Source organism: Balaenoptera acutorostrata, chromosome 11, assembly GCF_949987535.1.
Source record: "Balaenoptera acutorostrata chromosome 11, mBalAcu1.1, whole genome shotgun sequence".
Lineage (NCBI taxonomy): Eukaryota > Metazoa > Chordata > Mammalia > Artiodactyla > Balaenopteridae > Balaenoptera > Balaenoptera acutorostrata.
The window spans coordinates 7,783,785-7,810,971 of record NC_080074.1 but is presented as its reverse complement, the minus strand read 5'-3'; the positions used below and the strand labels follow the sequence as shown (position 1 = coordinate 7,810,971).

The window sequence follows — 27,187 nt, the reverse complement described above, 5'->3', positions numbered from 1 at the left end:
GAAATGACATTTCTAAAGTATACCTTTATCAGGGACTTCCCTGGTGGTGCAGTGGTTAGGAATCCGCCTGCCAATGCAGGGGACAGGGGTTCGAGCCCTGGTCTGGGAAGATCCCACATGCTGCGGAGCAGCTAAGCCCGTGTGCCACAACTACTGAGCCTGCGCGCTAGAGCCTACGCGCTAGAGCCTGCGAACGACAGCTACTGAGCCCTCGTGCCGCAACTACTGAAGCCCCCGCGCCTAGAGCCTGTGCTCCGCAACAAGAGAAGCCACCGCAATGAGAAGCCCGCGCACCGCAACGAAGAGTAGCCCCCACTCGCTGCAACTAGAGAAAGCCTGCAAGCAGCAACAGAAAAAAAACCCAATGCAGCCAAAAATAAATAAAAAGTATACCTTTATCAAAAGTTTTGAGCTTTGAGCCATATACTGTTTTTTGTATTCAAAACTTGAAATTAATTTTTAATTAATTTGGGAAAAGAACATGGTTTGGGGAGGACTATTAGGGTGGAAAAGAGGGTAATTGGAGGATAAGCTGGGGCTGTTGGGAAGAGGAGAGGCTAGAAGGCGTCCTGTAGTATTTGCTGTTTTTGCAAAATGGAATTTTAGAAAGCAGGGAAAGACTACATAGAAATCAGCTGTGGTGCAGGGAACCAAATGCTTACTGCATCCAACCTGGAGCGTCAGAGACAGAACCAGAGCTGAAAGGAACCTTGGAGGTCACAACATTCAGTGGTTTTGGAACTGAGACCCAGAAGAGCAGCGCAGCTTGTTCTAGAGGCCACATCAGTGCGTGGAGAGGTGGCGCCAATGCCCCCGCCCCCACCCCACCCCCAGCCCCAGCCGGCCAAGGCAGGTGTTGGTCTTTGTGGAGGGCGACATACAGAACTTTGGCTTCAACCACACGTTCAAGTAAGTGGCCTGCGGACCTCAGAGGCCAGTCCTGGTGAGAGGGCCAGGAAGGGGACTACAGCAAACAGCCAATTGCCGCCAAGTTCCCCAGGCTGGGACACAGGCTGGGAAGCAGGACATCGTCCAGGACGAGCCTGAGCCTGGTTGACAGAGCTGCCCCCCTTCAGTGGTGCCTGCTCTGCCTGCCCTCCAGCACCTGTCCGCTAGGCACCTGCCTCTTCTCCCCGTCCCCGAAGACCAAAGGAACCCCGGCTGCAGGTTTGTCACTCCCCTTAGAAGAGCAGGCTTCAGGCTCTGCAGATGGTGTAAAGCCCCAATTATGCATGCCACATGCACACCGTATGCCTGGGAGGGCACGTGTGCATGCATAGCATATGGACCAGCATCAAAACATGCCAACAACCCCTCGAGACTCACAAGCCCACAGGTAGGTGCGTGACGCCCACTCATGCGCCTGTGCGTGCCAACACAGTACAGCCTCGTGCTGAGCTGCCTGCTGCCGGGGTCTCGGGGCCCAGCCCGGGCTGGTTTCCTCGGCAGGCCCTGCTCTCCGCGGGGCCCAGCCTCCAGGGCTCCTCTGCCCAGTGGGCCGGAGTGCGTAGCGCATGCTCACTGTGGGCGGGGAGCCAGCTCACTGTTCTCACCTGGCAGGCCCGGTTCTGGCTCCCAGCCTGGGGGAGAACTTCCCTTTGCAAAGTTAGATAACACCGGGCTCTCTGTCAGAGGATTGGTGCTGTGTCTCCACGTGCAGAGGCTGGCGCAGGGCCAGGCCCGCCCTGCCAGGCAGCAGGAAGGGAAGGCCTGGCTGCAGCCGGAGCTGGCAGGTGGCCGAGCCGGGGGTGGACAGGCGGGCTGGGGCCTGTGCTGCCCATTGGCTGCCTCGGGCTCCTGCCCCGCCTGCCTCCAGAGCCTGTGGCTCCCCGGCCAGCTCCTGCCTCTCCAGCTGCTTCTAAACTCCCCCAGCAAGCAGCCCCTGCCGGGCCATGTCGAGCTGCGACAGGATTGGAGTGGCCCCTGCCATGGACATGCCTGAGGTCCTCAAGTCCCTGCTGGAGCACTCTTTGCCTTGGCCAGAGAAGAGGACAGGTAGGAGAGGAGGTGGTCTGTGATGGCTGGCTGCCCAGGTGCCCAGGGGGTGGAGGCCGCCGTAGGCACATTGGCCGGACAGGCATCTCCAGGCAAGGGAGGGTTCCCAGCAGCGGTCTGCCCTTGGCCTCTTCCTGGGCGAGGAAGGGCTGGGGTGCACAGAGGGACACGGTAGGGAGTGGCACTGTCACGCAGGGACTGCCCCCAGGGCCTGCTAGCTTTGGGAAGCCGTGGCCAGCGTGTGGCCACTGACAGGTGCCGTGCTCCCGCGGGACAAGGACAGGACCAGAGGGCCCTGCTGAGAGTATGCACTGGATGCTGACTGCTTATTAAGTTCCCTCCCTCTGCATGTTGGGGCGGCAGGGCACTGGCAGAGACTATAGATTCGGGCAGCCTCCCGTGTCTGGAGAAGAGGCTTTCCTTTGGGCGCCTGCTTCGGCTCCCGCTCGCTGGAGGGCTGAACCCGTGGATGGGATGGAAGCTGTTATGTAACAGGACCACAGGCTGGAAGCCCCTGTTCCTAGGATACCACAGGCAAACACGGGGCGAGGGAGCCGGCGGAGGAGGGTGTAGACCGAGGGGCAGAGCTGGCAGCCAGCACCAGGTGTCTCCCGAGTCCTGCCTGAGAGACCCAGGACCACGCAAACTTTGGGTGCCAGCCTGCTCTGCGTGCTCCCTCTTGCCAGATATTTCTCCAGATCTCTTCTGTTCTAAGACGTCAGGTCTTCATGGCTCAAACTCCGCAGGCGCCTTGAAAGGAGCCCAGCTGCCCTCGGCTGCCAGAGTCTGACTTAGGAGTCCCAGGTGTCCCCTCTAGGGACCTTTCTCAGGCCTCTCCCTCACCTGCTGTGCTGGCACCTGATACATCTCATCACCAGGCAGCCCTGGCTGTCCCCACAGGACTTCCTTCCCCGGGACCCTTAGCCCACTCCCAAACTGGAGGCCAAGGACACACACCACAGCCCCTGCCCTGACACACCTCGGGGAGCCAGGCTCAGGAAAGGAGGGCGGCAAGCTCCCTTCATGGAGACACTGCCCGAGGGAAGAAGGCGGATCCCAGAGCTAGGGGCAGGGTCCCCCGTGGGCTCTCTCATCTAGCTCCAGGCCCCCCTCAGGCCTCACCTGTGGGCAGTCTGTGCCCTCCTGGCACTCAGGACCCCAGCTGCGCACCAGGAGAAGCCCATCACCTCGAAACTCTCAACTCAGCCTGGCCGAGAAGCCACAGCTGACTTTTTCTTGCCATCTCTGACACCCCGTGTGGGTAGGTGAGGCTGGAAGTCCTTCCAAAAGCTGGAGGAATAGGGCTCCCTTCTTGGTCCGGGCATCCGGGGAAGGTAGGGTGGCCCAGGTGGCCCAGTGCGGGCACAGGGAGCAGCTGGGCTGCCGGCGGGTCTGCAGGGTCAGCTCCCGGCTGGGCAGGGAAGGGGTCTTGGGGGCAACTCAGGGCGCTGCTCCTCGGACCTGAAGAACAAGGTCTATGAAGAGCAGCGGCAGCTGCTGGTCGCCGGCTCCCAGCTGGTCCCCAGAGCCCCGCGACAACTGCAAAGTCCCCACTGCACACCGTGGACGGCAAAGTCGGGGCCCAGCACTGAGGGCACTCGCCCAGGGTCTCAGGGAGAGCTCTGCCGAGAACTGGCAACCTCACAGAGGATGGTTGGTTTGGTACAGCTGGGTTGGTCCACGGGGGATGGACCAGAGTCTCAGGCCACCTCCTAGCACTTCTCTACGTGGTGTCTCCCTGAGAGTCAGAAACATGAGACCCGGACAGACTGACAGATGCCAATGGGTGGATGAAATAAGGGGACAAGGGTCGAAGAGTCAAGGGGGTCAGTGTAACCCACAAAGACCTCGCTCTTATTACTGCCCCTAACCTGCCATCGCCACTTTCCAAAGCTCCCAGACTCTCCAAATCTTCCATAAAAATAAAAGTATCCGCCTGAAGGCAATATACCTTGGCGAAGAGAGTACACACACCATCAGAACTAGGATTTCCAGTGGGCACGTAGCAAGCATAGTTGACCCTTGAACAGCACAGGGGTCAGGGGCCCAACCCCCCTCACAGTTGAAAATCTGCGTATAACTTTATAGTCACCCCGTGGGTACATGTTTCCACATCCTTGGATTCAACCAACCACAGATCAGATAGTACTGTACGTAGTTAGTGAACAAATCCACGTGTAAGTGGACCGCGTGGTTCAAACCCGTGTCGTTCAAAGGCTTCTCCCCCGCATGCATCCCTCACTCTGGCTTCGGACCCCCGGGAGGAGGGCAACAGAGGCGCTGGTTGCCCCCCAGGATTGCTCGCCTGGTGCTTTGGTGTGAGCGGCGCAGGTTTCCCCGTGGTGGTGGACGGAGACCTCTTTACAAAGTCCCCACTCTCCCCAGCCCGGTGACTGTGCTTCAGCTCACACGGGGGTCACATGCAGAGCACACCTTGGGTCCAGCGGGAGGGGACGTCAGAGGAGAGCCGTGTGGAGGGTGAGAACGTGCCCTCACAAGACTCTGCTCTCCTGCAGCCTCTCCATTTTCTAACTCAAGGACGCTCCCTGAGCCCCGACCTTGGGGCCTCTCCCTCTTGCTGCCCTGGGCCTCCCACCCCAGCCTGTGTAGACTCCCCGCTTTCCTGGTTAAGCAGACTTCCTCCAACAGTGCTGACCAGGCTCGAGACTCCTCGGCTTCAGGCTACAACCACCACCCAGTGGCCCCTCGCTCTGGGCCACCCGTTCAACCAACTTTCTTGTGGGCAGAGAAATCTACGTCCAGCCAGAGAGTGGGTCGGTGCCCCAAGCTCTGACTCAGTTTCCCCTCTGCCTCTGGGCCCTGATCCCTAAGGACTGTTCTTCCTGTTTCCGCACCTGCCTTTTCTCCCAAGGATTCTCTTCCAAGAGGCCATTCTGTTCCAGATTGCTCACTCTCACACTTCCTTCTCCAGATTCTGGAAAGACCCGGCTTCTCTAAACCACACTGTTAGCTCTTTACACCCTAACCTTCCCTCATTCCTTGGCTGTGCTCAGAGGCCGCCCCTCATCTTTCTGCCAACTTTGGTCACTCAGGCCTCCTTTCAGGGAACCATGTAGCATGAAAGCATACCAGAGGTTGAACAAGGCCATCACTTTGAGCTGGGCAGGCAGGTTCCCCGTGTCAGGAGCTCCTAACCAGAATTGCTGTGGGCCACCCAGCAGGGTATCCTTGACATGCCTCTCTCCATCCCCAATCTGTGAAAAGAATACTTGCTTCACAGGCTTGTGGCCAGGATTAAATGAGCTATCCCATGTGAAAGCGTTTGCAAACTGTAAAGTGCCACCCTGTTTTCTCTGTGAAAGGCAAACAGCAGCTGGGCCTGGCATTATGCTCCTTCCACGGACATCACATTTGCAATCCGACCTTCACTCCCTCATTTCCACCCTCCTTTCCGTGGATATTCTCCTTGAAAGAAGGGGACGTTGCAAGTTTGTGGGAGCATACTCAGGGCTGTCTCCTTGGAAACACGTGCTGAAGCTCCTGGGGGCATGGTGCCAACAGCCCCGCACCAAACAGGACAGCCCAGCTGAGCTGGCCAGAGAAAGGGCTGAACGATCACAGGCCAGATCTCAGTGGGACTCGCTGGGGCACAGGCAGGGGTCTGGGTAGCCTCCTCTTGGGGGATTGAGGTGAACAGGCGAGAGAGTGGACTCAGTGCAGCCTGGGCTGTCCTGGGCTTGGCGTCAGTAAGGTCCATGTGGTTGCCTCCACTCCCAGTCTTGGGGAACCAGAGCTAACCTGAGAAATCATGAAGTTTGCTTCCAGGGAAGAAGTGGGGGAAGGGACCTTCTTTGTATTGGATGTGTTAGTTCTAATCCTCACTACCACCTCCTAAATGGCAAGGAAACACGCTCAGAGGAACTGGCTACCGTCGGGGCCAGTATGCAGGCCAGCCTCTTCTTCACCCCGGCGTCAGGGACGCATCCTTCTTCTCTACCTTTCCCCCCACCCCGTCCCATCCCCATCACCAATCAGGGAAACGTGAGAAACTCATTCTCACTGAGTGCCAAAAACTGACAGCAGTGTCCAGCAGTCCAGATGGCTTTTACATCTTAATGGGCCTGTCCCAAGGCTAGGTTGCTACAGGAATGAATCCTGGTTCTAATGGCCCCTGTTTCCCAGCTGTGTCCTGGGAACCGTGCTCAGCGCTTTTACATCCCCATCTGTGAAATGGCTTTGCGAGGGAGTTGTGATGAGCCATTCTACAGATGAGGAGGCTTCCCATCCATTCAGCGATGGGAAGGCCACACAGTTGTCCAGGGGCTCCAACCCAGCTTGGCCGGCTTCCAGGCTCCTCCCTACCCACAGGATTCCCCGGGGTCTCTGGAACCAGGTCTCAGGGCAGTACCTCTCCAGTCATCCAAACATTCATCATGTTGAGTCCTTGCTACACTTGTGGCACAGGGGCAAGTGAGACAAACACCGCCCCTGTTCGCCTGCTGTTTGCATTCCAGCGGGGAGACAGAGAGTCAGCAATCGGGAAGGTCAGGGCCAGCCTCTCTGAGGGGGTGACATTTTTTTTTTTTTTTTTTTTTTTTTTTTTTTTTTAATTAATTAATTTATTTATTTAGGTTTTTTTGGCTGTGTTGGGTCTTCGTTTCTTTTTTTTTTTTTTTTTTTTTTTTTTTAATTTTATAGCTACTTTATTTATTTATTTATTTATTTTTGGCTGTGTTGGGTCTTCGGTTCGTGCGAGGGCTTTCTCTGGTTACGGCAAGTGGGGGCCACTCTTCATCGCGGTGCGGGGACCGCTCTTCATCGCGGTGCGCGGGCCTTTCACTATCGCGGCCCCTCCCGTTGCGGGGCACAGGCTCCAGACGCGCAGGCTCAGTAGCTGTGGCTCACGGGCCCAGCTGCTCCGTGGCATGTGGGATCTTCCCAGACCAGGGCTCGAACCCGTGTCCCCTGCATTAGCAGGCAGATTCTCAACCACTGCGCCACCAGGGAAGCCCGGGGGGGTGACATTTGAGCCAAGGCCTGGAGGGTGAGGAAGAGCCAGGTACGTCAAGAACTTTCAGGCTGAGGGAACAGCACCTGCAAAGGCCCTGTCCTGGGGCAAGAAAGACACGTGTGTCTGAGGAATGAAAGGCCACTGTGGCTGCAGGAGGTGTTTTATGAAGTGGGAAGGAAGGAAGAGGTGAGGTTGGAGAGACCCGCAAGGGGGAGAACCTGCAGGGCCTTGAAGGTCATAAAGAAGGGTGAGGCCATCACCTCCCTGCCTGCAAGGTCCGCCCCCCCCTACACACACTATTCTTGGGGAAGTGGTAGCTTAGGAGGAACAGGGTGTTTCCAGGACAATCCAACATGAAATTGTGGTAAGTGATAAACTCAGTTGAGCACTTGCTATGCTCCAAGTGCTAGTCTCAGCAGTGCGCCTGAATTGACTCCTTTACTTCTCAGGCTCAGAGGTTAAGTAACTTGCCCAAGGTCACACAGGAAGTAGTCAAAGCAGGAATCAGACCCAGATGTTCCAGCTCCAGAGCCCACACCCTACCACTGCACCAACACGGCCTCCACTGGAGAGCCCTTGGCTGTCAGGAAGTGGCTGTTGAGACGTGGCAGAGCCTGGAGGTGAGGGCTTCTCTCTGGAAATGGCACTCTTGGGGCATTCCCTTCTACAATCTGAACCTGGGCAGTGGACAAAATGCAAGCCGAACAGGAAACTAGTACTCCTGAGAGTATTGAAGAGATGGGCAAGAGTTAGCGAAGGGCCTCCACCCGCCACTTCTCCCCCAGGACACACTGCGACAGAGGTACAAACCACAGCCCAGAACCACGCGGCCACAGGTATGTGGGCTCAAAAGGAGGCAGCTGTTGGCAAGGCCAGTGGCAGGGGACTTGCCATAAAGATGGCTCATGTTTGTTATTCCAGGTTTGATTGTGAATCAAACACAATGACTGTTATTTAATGTTAATAACGTTCCAGATGTATATGATTTGGCTCTGAAAGGTTTTGTTAACCCTCCTACCAGCACCAGCAACAAAGCGAGCCAACAAATACTTACTGAGTTACTACCCTGAACAAAGCTTTGTGCTCTCCTGCATTTGGTATCGCAAAGCACGCAGATAACTGGGCTTTGTTAGAGCTCAATGGAAGCCTTCTCACTGTCCTGCTCTTACAGACACCAGGCTCATGTCACATTGTGCAGTAAGTCAGAAGACGGAGTCGTACTGTCCTGTTAGATGCTGACTTATGTGGCCAAAGAGATCATTATGGGGTATCTGGTCAAAGGCTCCCATGCTGGAGTTTTAGCTCCTCTGAACTTCAAATTTAAATAATCCAAATTGGTATAGCGGCTTAATGAAAGGCACCTGTTCTGCATATGCTCAACTGAATTAAATTTTTAACTTGGGTTGGTTAGCAAGTTTCTGGAACACTAAAGAGTAGAATTTAAAGCCAGTCCAGCTCTGGAAAATGGACATTTCACATCCCTCCTCTGCAGTAGCTTAGACTGTAGAACCCACCCACAGCCTTGTCCCCTCACCCAAAATAATCCTACTCCTCACCCGACACAACCTGAATGAAGGGGAAGGGTGGAGGCCCACGCACTCCATGCCATACACTCTTCAGGCTGGCACTTGACATGGCTTCCCACACATAATCCTCATAACCACTCTATGAGGTAAGCAGATCCATTTCTGTTTCCAAGAGAAAAATAACTGAGACTTAGGCAGCAGAAGTCCCTTGCTCAAGGACAAGTGGCTGGACAGCGCTGTGGAGAAACTCTACCCAGGTCTGCATTCCATCCCCACAAAGTCACTGCTGCCCCAGGACCACACTTCCCTCAGGAAGTTGCTGCATTGAAACCCTATTACTATAAAATACTAAGGTATCACTTCATAGCTTTAAAGTCTTAACCATGTAATAACATGTTCTTTTTATAGAGTTTCTTTCTTTGTTGGGCTCACAAACGCTATGGAAATTAGCTAATTACTTCTCACACCATTTATTCCTCCACTAAGAGAAGGGGCAGGGCTGCGCTGTTATTCCCACTTTACTGACAGGAGGCAGAGGTAGAGACAGGATGCCGTGGCTCTTCTCCGACCAGCCGGAGAATGAAGACAAGAACATAATGGCTCCCGCCTCCAGGATGGTGCTGTTGAGTGCTGCCGGTCGGCGGTGCAGCTCACCTCCCAGCTTGCAAGTAAGCACGAGAGAGAACATGTTTATAATGTTCCTGCCGTGGTGTTTGTGACACACCATTTACCCTGCGGTTGTCCAGGGGAAAAAAACCCTCTTTGGGGAGTGTCGGTGCATGAACAGAGGACCAAATCAAAACTAAGTTTTAAGGCCCTAAGCTGCTTACTGAGCTTCTCGCCAGTGCCACTCGCCTGTTAAATCAGTTGCTCCAGGATGGGTGATAAGCAGAGTAGCATTATCCCTTTTGGACAACTGCAGCTTTTTAAAAAAATCTAAATCTTTACTCCCTCTTACTACATACCACCTTTGTCATAAAAAGAATGTTATAACCTTCCACTGTTATGTTACTACAAATCCTCCTCTAGTACCTTGAGAATTTTTTTCTCTTCAATAATGTCACATTAGCCATGAAAATATACATTTAACTCTAATCCAGCAAGCTGCTCTGCGGCCAAACTAGCCATTTTTTTAAAAAACTTCATACATTGTTTTAATCAATTTCCTCAGACGGTCCTTTGAAATTTGTTTCTAAAAACCTCTAGGTCAGTTTATCCTAAAGATATATTAGTTTAGCCACATACAGAATACCACTAACAACAACTCTGCAACACAGCAGATGTTCTGTACACAATTTAGCACTTTCACTAAATAGTGACATGGGCACCATACCTGCCTCTAGGATAATGGATACACCAAGCAATGGATTTGTACCCATCAGTGGTAGTAAAGCTATGAAAACTACTGTTTGTGGCAGGGTTGCAATTGTACATTTTATACGAACTGGCTTAGGAAGCCTCACAAGGTCAATCCTGCCCTATCGCCGTCTGACAGATAAGGAAAGGTGGCCTGGAGACATGAAGCAATTGGCTGGAGGTATCAGAGTCAGAAAGTGACTGAAGTCTAATTAGTGTGGCCATAAGAACTTGAATTTTGGAGTCAAGCTCCACCCCGGGGCCTCGACCACCACCCAGATTTTCTTCAAACCTCTTGATTTCCAAGCTTGCTCAGGGGCCCAGCCTCTTCTTCCTCCTCAACTCCCAGTTCTGATTGTATCAGCCTGACAACGTTCATCTAGCTGGGCGTCGCGGTCACGCACCTACCCTATGAACCAGGGACTAGGCCCTGCCATTCCCCCAGCCCCGCTCGTGGAAGGCGGGGGTCACTGGCCGATACAGGACAAATAAGCCGAAGTCCCTGCCCTCTCAGGGAGGGAGAGTCTAGTTTTGTTTGGTTTCAAGGCAGGGTACGATCTGTGCCGTAAAGAGGTACGAAGTTCTGGGCGCCACTTAGGAGCAGCTTCCTAGAAGGCCTCCACACTTGCGTACCCCCTCACGTTTCGTATTTTTAGGCGTTTCCTGAGGAACTCCCAGGGAGTATTGGTAAATATTTTGAGAACAGGTAGTTGTCCCACAAAATGTGTAACCGGTACCCTGTGTAAAGAAATTTTGTTTTATTTTTTTCCCTAGGAAAAAGAAGGGAAGGTCCTAGAGGGGAACAGAATTTCAGAGCTGTTTAGGGCTTTAGAGATTATCTAGCCCAACCCCTAAATTTTATGGACGAAGAAACAAGCTCAAGTGAAGGAACTGGACTTTCCCAAGGTCACAAGCTAGTAAGTGCGAGGACGGAAGCGTGTACTCTGGCTCTGGCTCAGGGCCGGGCTCTCTCTCTCCACCCGCGGCCTCAAGAACGCTCCCTCCACGCTAGTGTTTATCTGGCCGCCACGCCCGCACCAGAAACCCGGGATCAGTGAGGAACCTGACACCCCCTTCAGCGGCGGCCAAGCCTGCTCCGGCCGTCCCTACAGGAACAGGTCGCCGTCCCCGGCCCTGCCCTCAGCCAACCTCTAGGTCGCGGGGGAGGTGGGGCGAGGGCTAGCCTCTGCGTCCCTGTCCCACGACCCTGGGCAGAGTCCCCGGAATAGAAAGCCCCGCTGCGCCCCACCCCGCCGCAGCCCCGCACGTGCTGCGCCTCGTGCACCGCCCCGGGCCCCGCCCCCGCCCTCCATTGGCTGTTCCGCGCCTTCCTTCTTCACCCTCCCCAAGCGACTGGACTCGGCTGCATCTCCACGTGACCCGCGGCGGGGGGTGGAAATCCCGGCCGCGCGGCCCCGGGGTTGTGGGGGGGGCTCTCTGATAGGCTTCCTCCGCCGGCATGGCTGCTCTCAGCCCCGCCTCCCTTCAGCGCGTCCAGAAGGTGGTGAGATTGGGATGCGAGGGAAGGGAGAGCAGTTACCGTAGTCCGAAAGAAGGGCAGGGGTTACGAAGAAGGAGGCGAAGGTGAAACCGCTGGTAGAGGGGAAGGGGCTGTCGCCGAACAGGGCCTACGGCCCAGACGCCAGCAGGCACCAATCAGGTGACAGAGAGGCGGACGGGGCGGGGCCTTCGGCCCTGCTCCTCACCTGGCCCCGCACGTGTCTCGTTTACCCGGGCGGCCTAACCAATTACGGCCCGGAAGGCTGAGCCTGCCCCACTCGCGGGGCGGGCCAATCTAAGGCTGCCATCCGGGGAAGCTGGCCTGGCCTTATGAATAATTAATATGACAGAGCCTGTCCCCAGGCGGGGTAGGGATGGAGGGAGGCGGGGGTGCCGCTGGGCGCCTGCGCAGTAGCTGCCCGTGTCGGCAGCTGCGGCGGGTCGCACGGCTCCGTCCCATCTCGGGGGGCGGGCGGGGGAGGCGAGGCGCGCGAGCAGAGCGCGGGGCACGATGTCCGACGCGGGCGGCGGAAAGAAGCCGCTTGTAGAGCCGCAGGCGGGGCCAGGCCCGGGGCCGGGGCGCGCAGCCGGGGAAAGGGGCCTGCCGGGCTCCTTCCCTCTGGTCCTGAAGAAGCTGATGGAGAACCCCCCGCGCGAGGCGCGCCTAGGTGAGGGGAGGGGGTCCGCGCGCGCCTGGGGGCGGGGTTTCTTCAGGGGCGGGGCCTTGTGAGGGCGGGGCCTTGGAGGTCGGAGGTTGGGGTGTAGTGGTCCAGCGGAGGGGGATGGGGCCAGGGATGATGAGGGGCCCGGAGGGCGAGGCAAAGGGGGTGGGAAGAGAAGGTCGGGGACGAGTTGAGAGAGGTTGGGTCAGGTGGGGGTTGGCGGGGAAGGGTCAGGAGGGAGATGGTAGAGTGGGGGTCGCAGTGAGGAGGTTCATCGGGGGCGGCCGGGAGCGCGCGCGCGACGTGTAAGGTTTACTGAGGAGGCTGATGGGGGTCGCAGCAGCCCCTTAAACGAGGCTCCAGGGCGCCTTCTCTGGGGACGCCTGCATCAGAATCACTTGGGATGCTTGTTTAAAATGCCGATTTCTGGGCCCCACCCTTTACCCACCGACTCTGCGGCTCCTGGGACAGGAATCCGCATTTTAAGGAGCGCCCCACCCCACCTCCGTGATTCCAAAGTCCACTAAAGTTTGAGATGCCCTGATAGCGAATTGTCTTCGTATATGGCCGTCCCCCCTCCTGAGAGGAGGACCTGTCTTCATCCCTGCGTGTGAGTATCCCCAGGTACTAGGTACTCATTGGAGATTTTCTGGAAATGAGTTTCAGGGCTGCTGCTGAGGTGGGGGAGGGGTGTCAGGAGAAGGAATGGGAGGCGCCTTCTGAGGGGGAGGTTGGGATGAGACAGGTAGAGGGATGAGCGTTAGAACGAGGCCACTGAGCCCCTTCACCTGGTTGTTTGGGGCTGACCCTAGTCTTTGGGGCCACAGTGGCAGGGCTGGGCTTTGTCTTGTTTCCTAGGCCACAAGGGTCCCTGGGGCTTATGTGGAAAGCAGGTTTGGCCTTGTTTTTTGGCCTGGGAACATGAGGTTCAGGGAGCAGCAGGAGTGCCACCTACAGTGGAGTTTTAGGTGCAGTGAGAGATTTGAATTTCCAAGAACCACTGGTGTAGTTCAGGGATTTGGGAAGGAATGGGCCTTTTGGGAATTACCTGTCTGGGGGGATTAATTTTATTTTTTAAAATGCCATTTCTCTTCCTTTCCTGGGTGTGTTCTCAGGCTCCCATCCCTGTGGGTTGGGTTACCAATGGCTTCCGCACATCAGGTGAGGCCAGGCTCTCTTCTCCTGCTTCAGGACCTCATAGGCACAGACCCTTTTGTTTGTTTTTAAGGCAATGCTTTGTTCCAAATCTGGGGCTGAGTTAAGCTGCCTCAGGACAGGTGTGCACATCTGTCAGGTTCTGTCAGATTACCAAATCATAACCATCCATCACAATAATTCTACCTTACATTTGCCGAATGCTCACAAAGCACTTTGGCATAATCTTTATTTGGTTTTCCACAGCCATCCAGTAGGGTATTACCCCGCTTCTCAGATGAAGAAAGCTGAGACTCAGGGAGGTGAGGATGCTTCCTCAGGGTCACGTAGCTAGCCCTTACGTGCTCTTTACTGTATCACTGGCAACCACTGATGATGTCAATCCCTCTGACCTGAGTGAGGGGCCTAGTCCTTTATCATCTCTTACAATTAAACCTCCATCTTGTAAAAACACTGATTAAAAATATGCTTAATTGCTTAGGCCAGACAAAACCTGGAACTTAGTGTTACTCGTCCTTTTAGTAGGGCTGTTTTTCTGTCTCCTTCTTTCTCCTGCCTCCTTTGATCCCCATGACCCCGCCCAACATGGATCTCAGTCATTTCTGAACAGAATGTAGAGTCAGTATCCCAAGGAAGGAGACCAGGGAGGCCATCTGGCCCACCCAGCCCACCAAAGCTTGGCTTTCTTACTTCCCATTTGGTTTTAAACCAATGCCTGGTACAGAAGGCAGTTGCAAGAATTCGAGTTAATTTGTATTAGAAGCCATGACCAAATTCTGTTTGTCAAATCCACCTTCTTAACTCACTGGGTGTGTCCATTTTTATTGGACCAACAGGCTGCTTTTTGGCTGTCTGTGGTCTAGGAGTCCGTGCATGACTGGTTCACTTCCAACATAATCATATTTGATTTCTCTTTTTCATTTCAGAATCCAGAATACAAAGTTGTCTCCCTCAATTTGAAAACCCATTATGAACTTGTCATGATTTTATCTCTGACTTCCCTGATTAGCCTCCCTGTCACTTTGATTTCCTTCCAACCTTGTCACATTTTTCTATTGTCTTTTTTTCTTAATTTACCCTTTCTTGGATATCCAATCCACGTGTATAACTTTTGGGCTGAAACAATTAGGTGGGATCCCATCCCCACTGATTGAGTAGTTTTGCTTTGAATGGGAGCAAGCTTTCTTCTACAGCTCCGCCCCTCTCTTCCCTCCCAGAAAACCTGCCTTAAGTCTTCTCTGCTTATTCAGGGATAGAAGTCTCTTGAAATGGTTGCTCTGAAAAAGGTCCTGAAAAGACAGCTCCAGGCCCTCTCTTTTTAAGAAACCCGAAGGGAGTCTGTTTACAAACCCAGCCTTCTTCATTCATTATACACATCTTCCTATGGCTCATTGTCTGCCTGCTCCTGTATTGGTCCCTGAGATCTAGAAATGAATCAGACACAATCCCTGCCCTGAACAAGCTCAGGGTAATAATGAATGCCTGCTATGTGCCAGGAGCTCTACAAGACGCTTTCAGATGTTACCTCTGATCTTCACCAAAGAGGCAGCTTTATCCTTATTTACAGTGGAGGACACTGAGGCTGGGAGAGGTTGAGTAACGTAGCTAAAGTCACACATCACTGCAGTGGGTGGCAGAGCTGGGATTCAAGCCCCGGGCTGGGTTGCTGTGGAGACGCGCAGCTGGAGGGGACAGGACAGGAGAACACAAAAGTTCTTGGCCTGAGGAATCAGCCCTTTCCTAAGATATCAGGAAGGGTCAGAAACTCCATTTCCTCCCTGTAGCCTCTCTCCGGCAGATGCTAATCCCACAGCCCATTCTGAATTAACCCTGGGGATACATCAGGCCTCAGAGCTTATGGAGAGCATCCTAGGAAACCCAGGCATGGATGAGGGTCTGCTGCCACCTCTAAAGGAGACCAGTGCTCCTGGTTCAAGCACCAGGTTATAACTGGAGAATAGAGTGGGCTCTTGAAATCCATGGATGGATCAGGACTCCAAGAGAGGTGGGTCCACCCTGTGAGGCTCACTGCTCGCCTCCTGGGATTGAGTTACCCTCTTGAGTGATGTCTCATCACAGATTTTGTGTCTGCAGATAAGGAAAAGGGGAAGGAAAAGCTGGAGGAAGACGAGGCTGCAGCAGCCAGCACCATGGCCGTCTCTGCCTCCCTCATGCCACCCATCTGGGACAAGACCATCCCATATGATGGCGAGTCTTTCCACCTGGAGTACATGGACCTGGATGAGTTCCTGCTGGAGAATGGCATCCCTGCCAGCCCCACCCACCTGGCCCAGAACCTGCTGCTGCCTGTGGCTGAGCTGGAAGGGAAGGAGTCGGCCAGCTCCTCCACGGCGTCCCCGCCATCCTCCTCCACCGCTGTCTTTCAGCCCTCGGAAACCGTGTCTAGCACAGGTTGGTGATGGGCCTTTGGGCAGGGCCACCTGCCGCATCCGAGGAAATCTGCTTCCCACTGAGGGCTGCTTGTGTCCACGCACCTAGTGAGCCCCTCCTCTCAGGGGAGGTCCCAGTGGGCCTACAGGGGGCAGAAACCCTCTGCTCCTCACCCTTCAGCACAGTCCCCCGAGGCTGGACATGAAAACAGCAGCCCCCTCGGCAGCAGCCGGAGCCTTTCTGTTGGTTGTTTGCCACAGGTGGTCAGCCCGGTGGAGCGAGCCCTGCCAGCCAGAGGCTTCGCGGGATAGAAAGCCATTCTGCCTTCCCTCAGAGCTGCTCTTTACCCGCACGCGCACCTTGCCACAGATGATTAGGAAGCTCAGGCGACAGTAATAATAACAACAACAACAGCTAACATTTACAATGTTTAGCACTTACTCTGTGCCAGGCATTAACACATAGTCCTCACAAAAACCTCCTTATGAGATTGATACTATTATTCTTATGTTATAGGTGAGGAGACTGAGAAGTTAGGTAACTTGCTCAAGGTAACACAGCTGGTAGGAAGTGGAGGCAACACTGAACCCAGGATGTTTGGCTGTTTAGCCAGGTACTGCTCAGGCACTGGCATGAAGAAGGCATTTCTGCTGCCAGGACAGATGCCGTCTTTGGGATTCCTCCCTCATCCTCTCGTCCTTTTTCTGTTTTACCTCTGGAGATCAGTTGGTTGGTTTTCATGCCCCTGAGTCACGAACCCACCAGAGGAGGCATGGCCCCTGTTTCAGGGGCTCTGCAAAGCTTTCTGCAGGCTCAGTTTGAGGCGTATAGGCTGATGTCTCCCAGGAAAGACCCCAGGAACTGGTGTGGAACCCAGGGAACCTGCATCCAAGGAATTGTCATGCTCAATTTTTTTTTCTTTTTATTTTGGAAAAACGTCAAATACAAAAGTAAAGGGCTGCTATAATGAACCTCCAGTAACCATCACTCAGCTTCTATAATAATTAACTCATAATCTACCTTGTTTTCTATAACCTTTTCCATTCCCTTAACCTGATTATTTTCATTCAAATCCTAGGTATTATATCATTTCATCGATAAATACTTCAATATATATATAAACTCTAAGAGCTCTTTTAAAAAACAACAAAAATACCAATTTAACATCTGAAATTGACAATAAATCCATCAGCATTCAAATTTCCAAAATGTCTCATAAATTTTATTGCTTTACAGTTCATTTGAATCAGGAGCCAAACAAGACCCACATGTTTCAGTTAGTTATGTTTCTTAAATCTCTTGTAATCTATGGGGTCCTCTCTCCTTTTTACTTCTTTGCAATTTATTTGAAGAAGCTGAATTGTTTGTCCTGTAAAGTATTGCACATGCTAGATTTTTCTGACTATATCCCTGTACTGCCTTTTAACATGTTCCTCTGCCCCTCATTTCTTTCCTGTAAACTGTTCAGCTTGAGAGGCTTCAGCTGATTCCAGGCCAAATTTTTGTTTGAAGGCAGCGCATTTTTTTTTTAATTTATTTATTTTATTATTATTTTTTATTTTTGGCTGCATTGGGTCTTTGCACATGGGCTTTCTCTAGTTGCAGCAAGCAGGGGCTTCTCTTGTTGCGGAGCACGGGCTCTAGGTGCACAGGCTTCGGTAGTTGCAGCACGCAAGCGCATTAGTTGTGGCTTGCGGGCTCTCGAGCACAGGCTCAGTAGTTGTGGCGCAAGGGCTTAGTTGCTTCGCGGTATATGCAATCTTCCCAGACCAGGGATCGAACCTGTGTCCCCTGCATTGGCAGGTGGATTCTTAACCACTGCGCCACCAGGGAGGTCCCTAAAGGCAGCTCATTTTTGTGCTGGTCAGGTTGTCCTGCAAGGCCGGTTCCATGTGTGGGTAGGGGACAGAGCTGGAAATGAGCCCTCTTCTTACACCTTAGACTACCTAGGTGGCATTTGCCTTTGATTTTGTTTTTAAGTAAACCTTCTTAATGAAGTATGGCATCCAGAAGCGCCAGTATCATAAGTATACCATTCAGTGAATCTTCACAGAGTGAACCCACCTGTGTAACTACCACCCAGATCAGGATAGAGAACACTGTTGGAATCCCCAAAGCGGCTTGGGACCCCTCTTGATCCTTGCTCCCCAGAGGTAATCACTATCCTTATTTCCATCACCAAAGATTCATTTTGCTTATAGTCGAATGTTCTATAAATGGAACTGTATATTATGTTCTCTTCTTTTTTTAAACAATCATAAGTTAATTACATTTATACTCTCACATTTATAGCTTCCTATAACTAGCCTTATAGTAACATATAAATCATGTGGGCATCAGTAACTAACAAAATAGATTTACAGAACATATTTAATGGAAAATTCCTGTGACAGAGAGGAAAGCCACAATACAGATGAAGTAAGAGTTGTACACATGGTAGAAATGAAAGAGTTCGTTTTTCAGTTCCTTCTGTAGAAAAGACGTAAGTAGTACGTATTCTTTTGTGTCTAGCTTCTTTCCTCAGCTCCATTTGTGAAAATCATCCGTGTTGTTGCCTGTAGCAGAACTTCGTTCATTTTCATTGGTGAATGGTATTCCATTGTTGTATTGTATGACTACACCACAGTTTATCCACTCTTCAGCTGATGGGCACATGAGATGTTTCTAGTTTGGGATTGTGCATAGCACTGTCATGAACATTTGCGTGTGAGTCTTTGGTAAATACCTGTGTGCATTTCTGTTGGGCATTTACCAAGGAATAGAGCAGCTGGGTCATCAGACATGTACCCGATCAGCATTTGTAGATGTTGCCAAATAGTGTACAAAATGGCTGTAGCCATTTATACTTCCACCAGCAGGACAGGGGAGGTCTAGTTGCCTGCCTTGGGTGCCTTGACTGTTGTTTATTCCTATAGTTACCGCATTGGTCCCTGGTCATTCACACCTCTGACACTCAGCCTTGTTTGTAATTAACCCCTTTGATAGGATACAATTAGTTTATATGCATGATCCAGTTAAAACCTAAGTCTGATCGTGTCACACCTCTGCTCAGAACCCTCCAATGACTTCTTTCAACTCAGGGTGAAAGTCAAAATCAGTGGCCCTGTTGACATTTGGACCAGATAATTTTTTTGTTGGGGTTGGGGAGGGACTGTCCTGTGCGCTATGGGATGTTTAGCAGCATCCTTGGCTTCTACCCACTAGATGCCAGTAGAACATACCCCCCCATCCTAACATGGCCACATATCCCCTGCAGAACAAAATCGTCCCCTATGGAGAACCACTGCTTTATTGGGATTAAAGGCCCCATGTTTTCTGTCCCGGGCCTTTCCGGTTACTCCTGCCTCTCATTCACTCACTGCAGCCACATTGGTCTCCTTTGCTCTTCCTTGACTATCCCAGTGCTTGCCTGTGCACAGACCATGCACCTGGTGTTCACTCTTTCTGAAACGTTCTCCTCCCAAATATCCACGTGGCATATAACAGTTTTATATAGATATTTGTTTTTTTGTTTTTTGTTTTTGTTTTTTTTAAGTTATACAATTTTTATTTATTTATTTATTTAATTATGGCTGTGTTGGGTCTTCGTTTCTGTGCGAGGGCTTTCTCTAGTTGCGGCAAGTGGGGGCCACTCTTCATCGCGGTGCGCGGGCCTTTCATTATTGCGGCCTCTCTTGTTGCGGAGCACAGGCTCCAGACGCGCAGGCTCAGTAATTGTGGCTCACGGGCCTAGTTGCTCCGCGGCATGTGGAATCTTCCCAGACCAGGGCTCGAACCCTTGTGCCCTGCATTGGCAGGCAGATTCTCAACCACTGCGCCACCAGGGAAGCCCCTATATAGATATTTGTAATTTATCTTGTGTAATGTTGGCCTTCCCCACTAGAATAACATTCCATGAAGGCAAGGATTTTTACTTGTTTTGTTCACTGCTTTGTCTTTGGCAGGACAGTTCCTGGCGTATAGTAGGTGTTCAGTAAGTGTCTGTAGACTGAATAATTATTTCGTATACTCCTATCAGTAGCATTGAACAAGTAGGCCAAAGGTGTAGATTTTTTAAATAAATTATCTCTAATAACACATAACCTTTGAACAGGTTTTTTTGTGTGTTTGTTTTGGCTCCTCTGCACAGCTTGTGGGATCTTAGTTCCCCGACCAGGGACCGAACCCGCGCCCCATGCAGTGGAAGCGCGGAGTCCCAACCACTGGACCGCCAGGGGATTCTCCCTAACACATAACCTTTGAATTTTGAAAGTTCCTTAAATCCAATGTCCACTATAAAGCCACAGCCAGGTAGGGCGGAGAACAAGGATTCAGAGTCAGCCAGACCCAGACTTAAATTTTAGTTCAGTCATTTACCATCCATGTGATCCTGGGAAAACCATGTCATTTCTTTGAGCCTTAGTTTCCTCATCTGTAAAATAAGGTTAACACCCATCTCCCTTTCAGAGTTGTTACAAGACTAAATGAGCACAGCCACTGATTCGTCTCAGGGGATTCAGAAATGGAAGCCATTTCGTTACTCAGTTTGTGTCCCTAACCCTTTACAGTTCCTGGTGAGATTCAGCTGTTTCTCATTACTTGAGAACTTGAAACCACAGGAAGTTAAGGGGGTATGATGATTTAATGTTTTGCTTAACATTTCTGGGGGGAAAATAACAATCGGAAAATTTTGTCTTTTTCGAGGGCCTCTGTTTCCTTTTGAGCATTTTGTTCCTAAAGGGAAGAATTCTTTCCATGTTTGTGTTGTTGAATTGAATCACATATGCCAATCTGGCTTGGGGGCTGGTGCTGTTGTAGTTTTTCTTCCCTCCAAGCGGCAATGGCTTGTGCAACCTTGAGATTCAAGCAGGTGTCTGGGTGTGTGACGTGAGTCTTGGCTGTCCAGTGAGTCTAGACTGTTTCAGGACCACCTGCCTCTGTGTCTTTCAGAATCCTCCCTGGAAAAGGAGAGGGAGACACCCAGTCCCATCGACCCCAACTGCGTGGAGGTGGATGTGAACTTCAATCCCGACCCTGCCGACCTGGTCCTCTCCAGTGTGCCGGGCGGGGAGCTGTTCAACCCTCGGAAGCACAAGTTTGCAGAGGAGGACCTGAAGCCCCAGCCCATGATCAAAAAGGCCAAGAAGGTCTTTGTCCCTGATGAACAGAAGGTAACCTGGTATATCCACTATAGTGAAGGTACAGTGTTGGTTCAGGAGCCAAGGGGCTGTGCTTCTTCACATTCGATTTCATCTAGAGGACCCTCCCTCCTTGTGGACGCGTTTAGAAAGGCATGAGTTCAGAGCTTAGAGCCACATCCTGCAGCAGTTGAGAGAAAGAAAGGGAGTTGGGTGGCATTTGGCCCCAGCATGACTCCCTGCAGCTTCTCTCTTTCCTTTCTGGCAGCCAGCTGTGCTGATGCTCTCACTTCCCTGGCTTCAACCCAGCCTTCGGGCAAGAGCTCACTAGGCCACAGAAACTGGGGTTGAACAAGCCCTCACTTTGAAGGACAGAGGATAGTTGTATATTGCCATCCCAGGGATTAGCAAGCAGCCTTCAAGCTGGTGGTTTTGTAGGAACTGGGAGGGGGGAGAGAGAGGAGGATTTTGCAGTTTTTCTCTTCCCTCTGATGAAAAACTCGTAAGAAGGACTTTTCTTATAAGCTTTGGAGTCAGGCAGACCTCAGGTTCCTCATCTGTAAAATAGGAATAACCATACCTGCCTCTTGAGATGTTTCTGAGGCTTTAATAATAATAACAATAAATATGGTAAACCTTTATGTGGTCCTTACTGTAAGCCAAGCACCTTGTACATATTAACTCATTTTATCCTCAAGCAACTCTATGAGGTAATTACTGTAATTATCCCCTGTTGTAAAGATGAGGGGCACGAGACATTGAGAGTTTAAGGAACTCGCACGGTTCCACTGCTAGAAAGTGGCAGAACCAAGATGTGAACTCAGGGGACTGCACTCAGAGTGCCCACCCTTAGCCACAGCCAGAGTGCCTAAGTGAGGCAAGAGTATAGGCAGTGCTTTATGTTGGAGCAGCACAGAGCAGGCCACCAGTAGGTGGAGCGCCCTTCCTTCCACCACGGATCCCACCAAAGGCTTGCATTCTCATCCCGCCTCCCTGGGGAAGTGCAGGGCCTCTCGGTGTCCCGGGCACATGCAGCTCCTTCCCCGGGGTCCCAGCTCTCATTCTGGCTGGACCACATGGGTTATAAGAGGAATCAGGTGTGTGAAGTGCTGGCAGGAGGGGAAGGTTGGGTTCCCTCATGGGAAAGAGGAGAGACCCACAGAGGACCCTTCCCGACAGGACGAAAAGTACTGGACGAGACGCAAGAAGAACAACGTGGCGGCCAAGCGGTCCCGGGACGCCCGGCGCCTGAAGGAGAACCAGATCACCATCAGGGCGGCCTTCCTGGAGAAGGAGAACACAGCCCTGCGGACGGAGGTGGCGGAGCTGCGCAAGGAGGTGGGCAAGTGCAAGACCATCGTGTCCAAGTACGAGACCAAGTACGGGCCCTTGTAACCTGTGCCCCCGCCCGGGCATGCTGCCTCACCTCAGACCTCTGCCTGGGACCCCTGAAACCCACCCCTGCGTGGAGACTTATGACTCGTCGTGGGCGCATGGCGGTGCACCTGCCCCAGGAGCCTTCACGTTCAAGCTTCATTATCACATGGCCAGCACGGCGACTTCCCTGGGGGCCAGCCTCCTCCCTGGCGGGATGCGAGAGAATCTACAAGATGGTGAATCAGCCTTAGTCTCTGTTCTTGGCTGTCTCAGTTGGACCGGAAGGGGACCTCTGGAGCATGGGCTCTTCTTTTCCAGGGTACCCAGGCTTCCCTGACTCTCCCTGCTTCTCCAGCCTGGGCCGTCCAGGCCTGTCTCTGCAGAATGAGTCATGATGGCTGTCGCCCTTACATCTTCTCAGGTAGCAGGGCGCATTTCCAGGTAGGGAGGGTCTGTTGTCCTCCCTAGAAAGTCTTAGAGAAAAACATCCGTTCCCATCTTCCTCAAAGGTAAAAAGACATGCCAGCTCCTCTGTAGTGTCCACGTGGGTGCCAGGCCGCAGCGGCTGGGTGTCTGCACAGCCTGGGACGGGCTTTGCGTCTGGGCCTGCAACAGAAGTGCACCCAACCATTCGTGGCTCCCTCACCCCTTTTCTCTGTGGCTCCGAGGCCTGGAAGGAGGAGGCCCTGGGGAGGGGTTCCCTCTGCGTTCCATCCGCCTTTGGGGAGAGACTCCCAGGGTGGTGGTCTCTGAGCTTTGGTCGCCGTGCATATCTCCTCTTCTCCAGGTCACTTGTGGAGGCCGCCTGAGTCAAATTTGTCCCACCAGACTGGGCCTCTCGGCCTGCTGTTTCTTGTCATCCAGTGACCAAGCTCAGATCTTGGATTTAAAAGAAAGAGCCTCCTCGTCTAGGAAGCTTAACTTCCTGGAGCTGGGATGCACCTTCTGCATGGTGTTCAGAAAACCGGTCTCCACAGCCCCTCATGCTGTAGGCGGGGAGCTGGGGCATGTTTCTCTTGAAGCTCCCGCTCGTTCTTGCTCTGCTTTCCCATGCGGGCCAGGCCTGAGTCCGCTGTCTCTGAAAAGCAGAAGAGGGCTTCCCAGTTCTGGCTTCAGGATCCACCCCGTGCGAGCGGCCTGGAGGGCGTCACCAGGCAGGACACCTGGTCACCTGGTCGCAGCACAACTCTTTTGGAACAGCGGGCTCTGGGGACATTTACATAGGCTAGAGTCCCCTCGATCTGGGTCCCAGGAGACAGCCACCCATGCAAGCCTGGCTGTGGTGTGGTGTGGAGGGGCCCGCCTCCCAGCTGCTCCTTTCTCTTGTGTCCAACTGGACTCGTCCTTTGGCTCTGCCCGAAAGATTAATTAAGGAGATCCGTGGAAGCGTCTGCTCGCTGCGGTCAGCTGGGGCACTCAGAGATGGGTGTATTTATTTGCTCAGGGCAGGCAGCCTGTGGTAAGGAGGGGTCAGAGGTGACGGGCACACTTTGTCACATTCACCACTGGCTTTATTTAAAGTGGTGGCTCGGAGTCCTGGGCCTTGACCCCTAAAGACTTTCCATAATAGATGTTAAGAGCAGGGGAAGCCATCCACTGGCCGTGGACCACACCCCAGGGGAACGCCACAGCCCTCCAGGGACCTGCACACCCGTCTCTCCAGGGGACTTGACAAGGGTCCCTGAGGCCAAGGGATGTCAGCGCCCTCCCTGCAGGCCCCTGACTTTTACTTTGTGGTTTTATGAAAACCATGTTCACACTTTTCACTCTATTGTAACCACAACAGGGCAGTTGCATCCGGCATGTCAGTGTCCTGCCCTGGGCAGCTCGCCCGCCCGGGCACTCTCCCTCTGGTCTGGCCACCCACCAAGAGGGCACTTCTCATTTTGTTATTGGTAGAAGAGCCACCAGCTTAAAAGCTCTTCATTTTCTTTGGCCAGAAGTGTATGGTTTGTGTTTCTTTCAGTTTTTTCCCCTAAGGGATGGACATTTAGTCTCTGGGTGGCGTCCACTTTCCGACCCCAGCGGGTGAGATGACGGCCTGATGTCTCTTCTCTTTGTCCCGCCTTCTGCCTGTGTAGTGCCCTCTCCTTCTACCCCTCCCCCCACCCCCGCCAGCCAGTGGGTGTCTGGTTCTCTCCTTACTTGGGAAGAGTGTGGTGCTGGCTTCTTTTAGAAGGGCCCCTTTGAGCCAGGAGCCTGGCAGGGACAGGGAGGAGATGTCCGTGGAGGTTGACATTTTGGGGAAAAGGGTGCTCAGGTAAGCATGTCTTCTTCCCAGGCTTAAGGATCAAGTCCTTGCAGGAGAGGGTGGTGCCTACTCAGTTTCCATTGTGGAGTTGGGAGTCCCCTTGACTCCCCGCTGGACCCTCTCTGTCTTGGGGCTGACAGCCAAAGACTGAGGTGCCTATGCTCAGATCTTTGACATCCTCTAAAAAGCACTGGAGACTAGAGACGCCAATGTAAATGGCTTTCTGTGGGCTTGCAGTGGGCTGGGAAGCGCCATCCCTACCTAAACACCCTGTCTTCAGCCTCATTGCAACCTCAAAACAGACAAATCATGAATGAATCAGCTAGAATGTTGCAAGAATATGCATATAATAAATGTATATCTAGATAGAGAAATATATATATTAGAGAGAGAGCTTTCACAATGGCCAGCAGCCTTGTGGAGGACCTGGGTCACTCTTACCCTTGGCCAAAGGAAAGGGTTTGCCTGTCTGGGTCCTGAGGTTGCGGAAGGCACGTAGTAGTGAACCTTGACTCGGTAAGCATCACCCTGGTGAGGGGACCTGCTGTGGCCCTGGCAGGCAGCTCCTGCTTGAGGTGGGGTGGCAGGCATGAGGGCTGGCAGAAAAGGGCCCCTTCATGCTGTGCAGCTCTCCATCCAGGGCCCTGGGAGCAAAGGGCTGAAAGCCCCTGGTTTTCATGGCAAAGCCCCACCCCAGAGCTCCTTTAACATCTGTTAATTAAGTGCAATAAATTTTTCTAGAAAATGGCAAAGATGACTTCCAGGTGGATATTGCTGTTTTACAGTGTTGGGGATGCCAGAACACCACTTGGTTTTATTTTTCTAAGTGCATGTGACGTGACAGAGTGTGTGGGGCTCTGCGTCCTCCCCTGGGAGCTGGCATTCCAGCAGGCCCCTCTCCTTTACCTTTGCTGGGGAAGGAGGCAAGGCGCAAACCCTTCTTCCCAGCCGGTGAGGGCAGAGGCAGAGCGTAGCCCACTGGCCTTATGTGCGTGTGTGCGTGCGAGTGTGCCGCTGCCGGTGGGCCGGAGTGATGTGGCGGGAGGGAAGCGGGGAATGTATCCTTTTCAAACGAAATTAAATATTTTGAGATGAGAATTGTGGGGCTGTCTTTTCTGTCCTCCTCCCCACTTCAAGGCCAAGTCACCTAACCCCGCTGTGCCTCAGTTTCCTCGTCTGTCAGCTAGAAGTAATTTCTGCCCCCTAACCTCACAATTTACTCAGGAAGGACAAGTATCGGGCCCCAAGCAGTTAGAACAAATAAAAGTGCTGCACAGCTGGTAGAAATACAGGGAACTGCTCATGAAAAGTGTCCCCAAACAGGGAACCCTCAGTGGTAACGTGGAAAAGGGGCTGGTGGTGGGATTCTAGAGGTTTTCCTTTTTTCCTTTTGCCAAATTTTGTCTACAGCCATGAGACCATCACAATTAAGACAAGGTTACGGGGCTTCCCTGGTGGCACAGTGGTTAAGAATCCGCCTACCAATGCAGGGGACACGGGTTCGAGCCCTGGTCCAGGAAGATCCCACGTGCCACGGAGCAGCTAAGCCTGTGCACCACAACTACTGAGCCTGCGCTCTGGAGCCCGCGAGCCACAACTACTGAGCCCACGTGCCGCAACTACTGAAGCCCACGTGCCTAGAGGCCATGCTCCGCAACGAGAAGCCACTGCAGTGAGAAGCCCGTGCACCACAATGAAGAATAGCCCCTGCTCGCCAAAACTAGAGAGAGCCTGCGCGCAGCAACAAAGACCCCACGCAGCCAAAACTAAATAAATAAAATAAATTTATAGATATATAAAAAAAGACAAGTTTATGGACTTCCCTGGCAGTCCAGTGGTTAAGACTCCATGCTCCCACGGTAGGGGGTGTGGGTTCAATCCCTGGGATCCCTGGTCAGGGAAGTTTAGACAAGGTTATACACAAGGGTGCAGCTATTTGCTCAGCACCAAAACCATCTTGATTTGCTCAGCATTGGCATCCCCAAGACCACTACTCAGGATAGGCCCAGGCTCCTGGGGTGGGCACAGAATAGGGTGTCCCACCCTTGGCAGAGCCTGCTGCAAATTCCACCGCCTTACCGCACCTCCACCCACTCTTCACGCTGCTTCCGCTCGCTCTGTGTGTGCATGCGTGGAGCTGGTGCTGCCTGCTTCCTCAGTGAGGCCCGGAGCTGCCTGTGGACAACCGTGGCTGTTCTCTCCTGCTTCCCGTGCTGCGTGTTGTTAATGCTCAGGGTTCCTGTGGTTTGAGGGACCAGGAACTATTTTGTTTCTAAGGGGAAAAACATGCATTTGGAGTTTGGAGATGGGCTGGCAAGGTGGACTTTGTATTTATTTATTTTTTTTGGCTGTGTTTGGTCTTCGTTGCTACGCGCAGGCTTTCTCTAGTTGCAGATTCTTATTGCGGTGGCTTTTCTTGTGAAGCACGGGCTCTAGGCACATGGGCTTCAGTAGTTTCAGCACGGGCTCAGTAGTTGTGGCTCACGGGCTCTAGAGTGCAGGCTCAGTAGTTGTGGCACATGGGCTTAGTTGCTCCACGGCATGTGAGATCTTCCCAGACCAGGGCTCAAACCCGTGTCCCCTGCATCGGCAGGCGGATTCTTAACCACTGCGCCACCAGGGAAGTCCCAAGGTGGACTTTTTAAAATGGCCATTTTACAATAAACATTGAAGCTCAGAAAAGCAAAGTGATATGCCCCAAACCAAAGCAGCAGGGCTAAAATTCAAACCCAGGGTGGGTTTCAACTTTTCAAATTCAAATTCCTAGACGGTTCTTGACCTTGGGCTCAGGGCAGTGTCACACACTCCATCTTTTCACCAACTGCACCCTTGGATCTTTCCATTCCTGACAGCTTACAGAGCCTTCCAGCTCAGCCTCCCCCCCA

General features: G+C 52.7%; 1 protein-coding gene across 6 annotated transcripts in view; it reads left to right on the top strand.

Moving 5' to 3' along the window:
• The first annotated feature begins 1,812 nt into the window (after positions 1-1,812).
• Positions 1,813-27,187, top strand: part of TEF (TEF transcription factor, PAR bZIP family member) — a 45,816-nt gene continuing 20,441 nt past the window's right edge. Inside the window, exons 1-4 of one of the 6 annotated variants that reach the window (XM_007189113.3) lie at positions 1,821-1,995; positions 15,261-15,578; positions 20,487-20,707; positions 21,854-25,400. In XM_007189113.3, coding sequence (XP_007189175.1) covers positions 1,893-1,995; positions 15,261-15,578; positions 20,487-20,707; positions 21,854-22,069 — 858 coding nt within the window. In that variant the 5' untranslated portion in view covers positions 1,821-1,892 and the 3' untranslated portion in view covers positions 22,070-25,400. Of the gene's footprint in view, positions 1,996-11,248; positions 12,018-12,271; positions 12,622-15,260; positions 15,579-20,486; positions 20,708-21,853; positions 25,401-27,187 lie in introns of those variants that run through there. The other 5 variants (XM_007189114.2, XM_007189110.2, XM_057556253.1 and 2 more) reach the window with 5 other exon arrangements.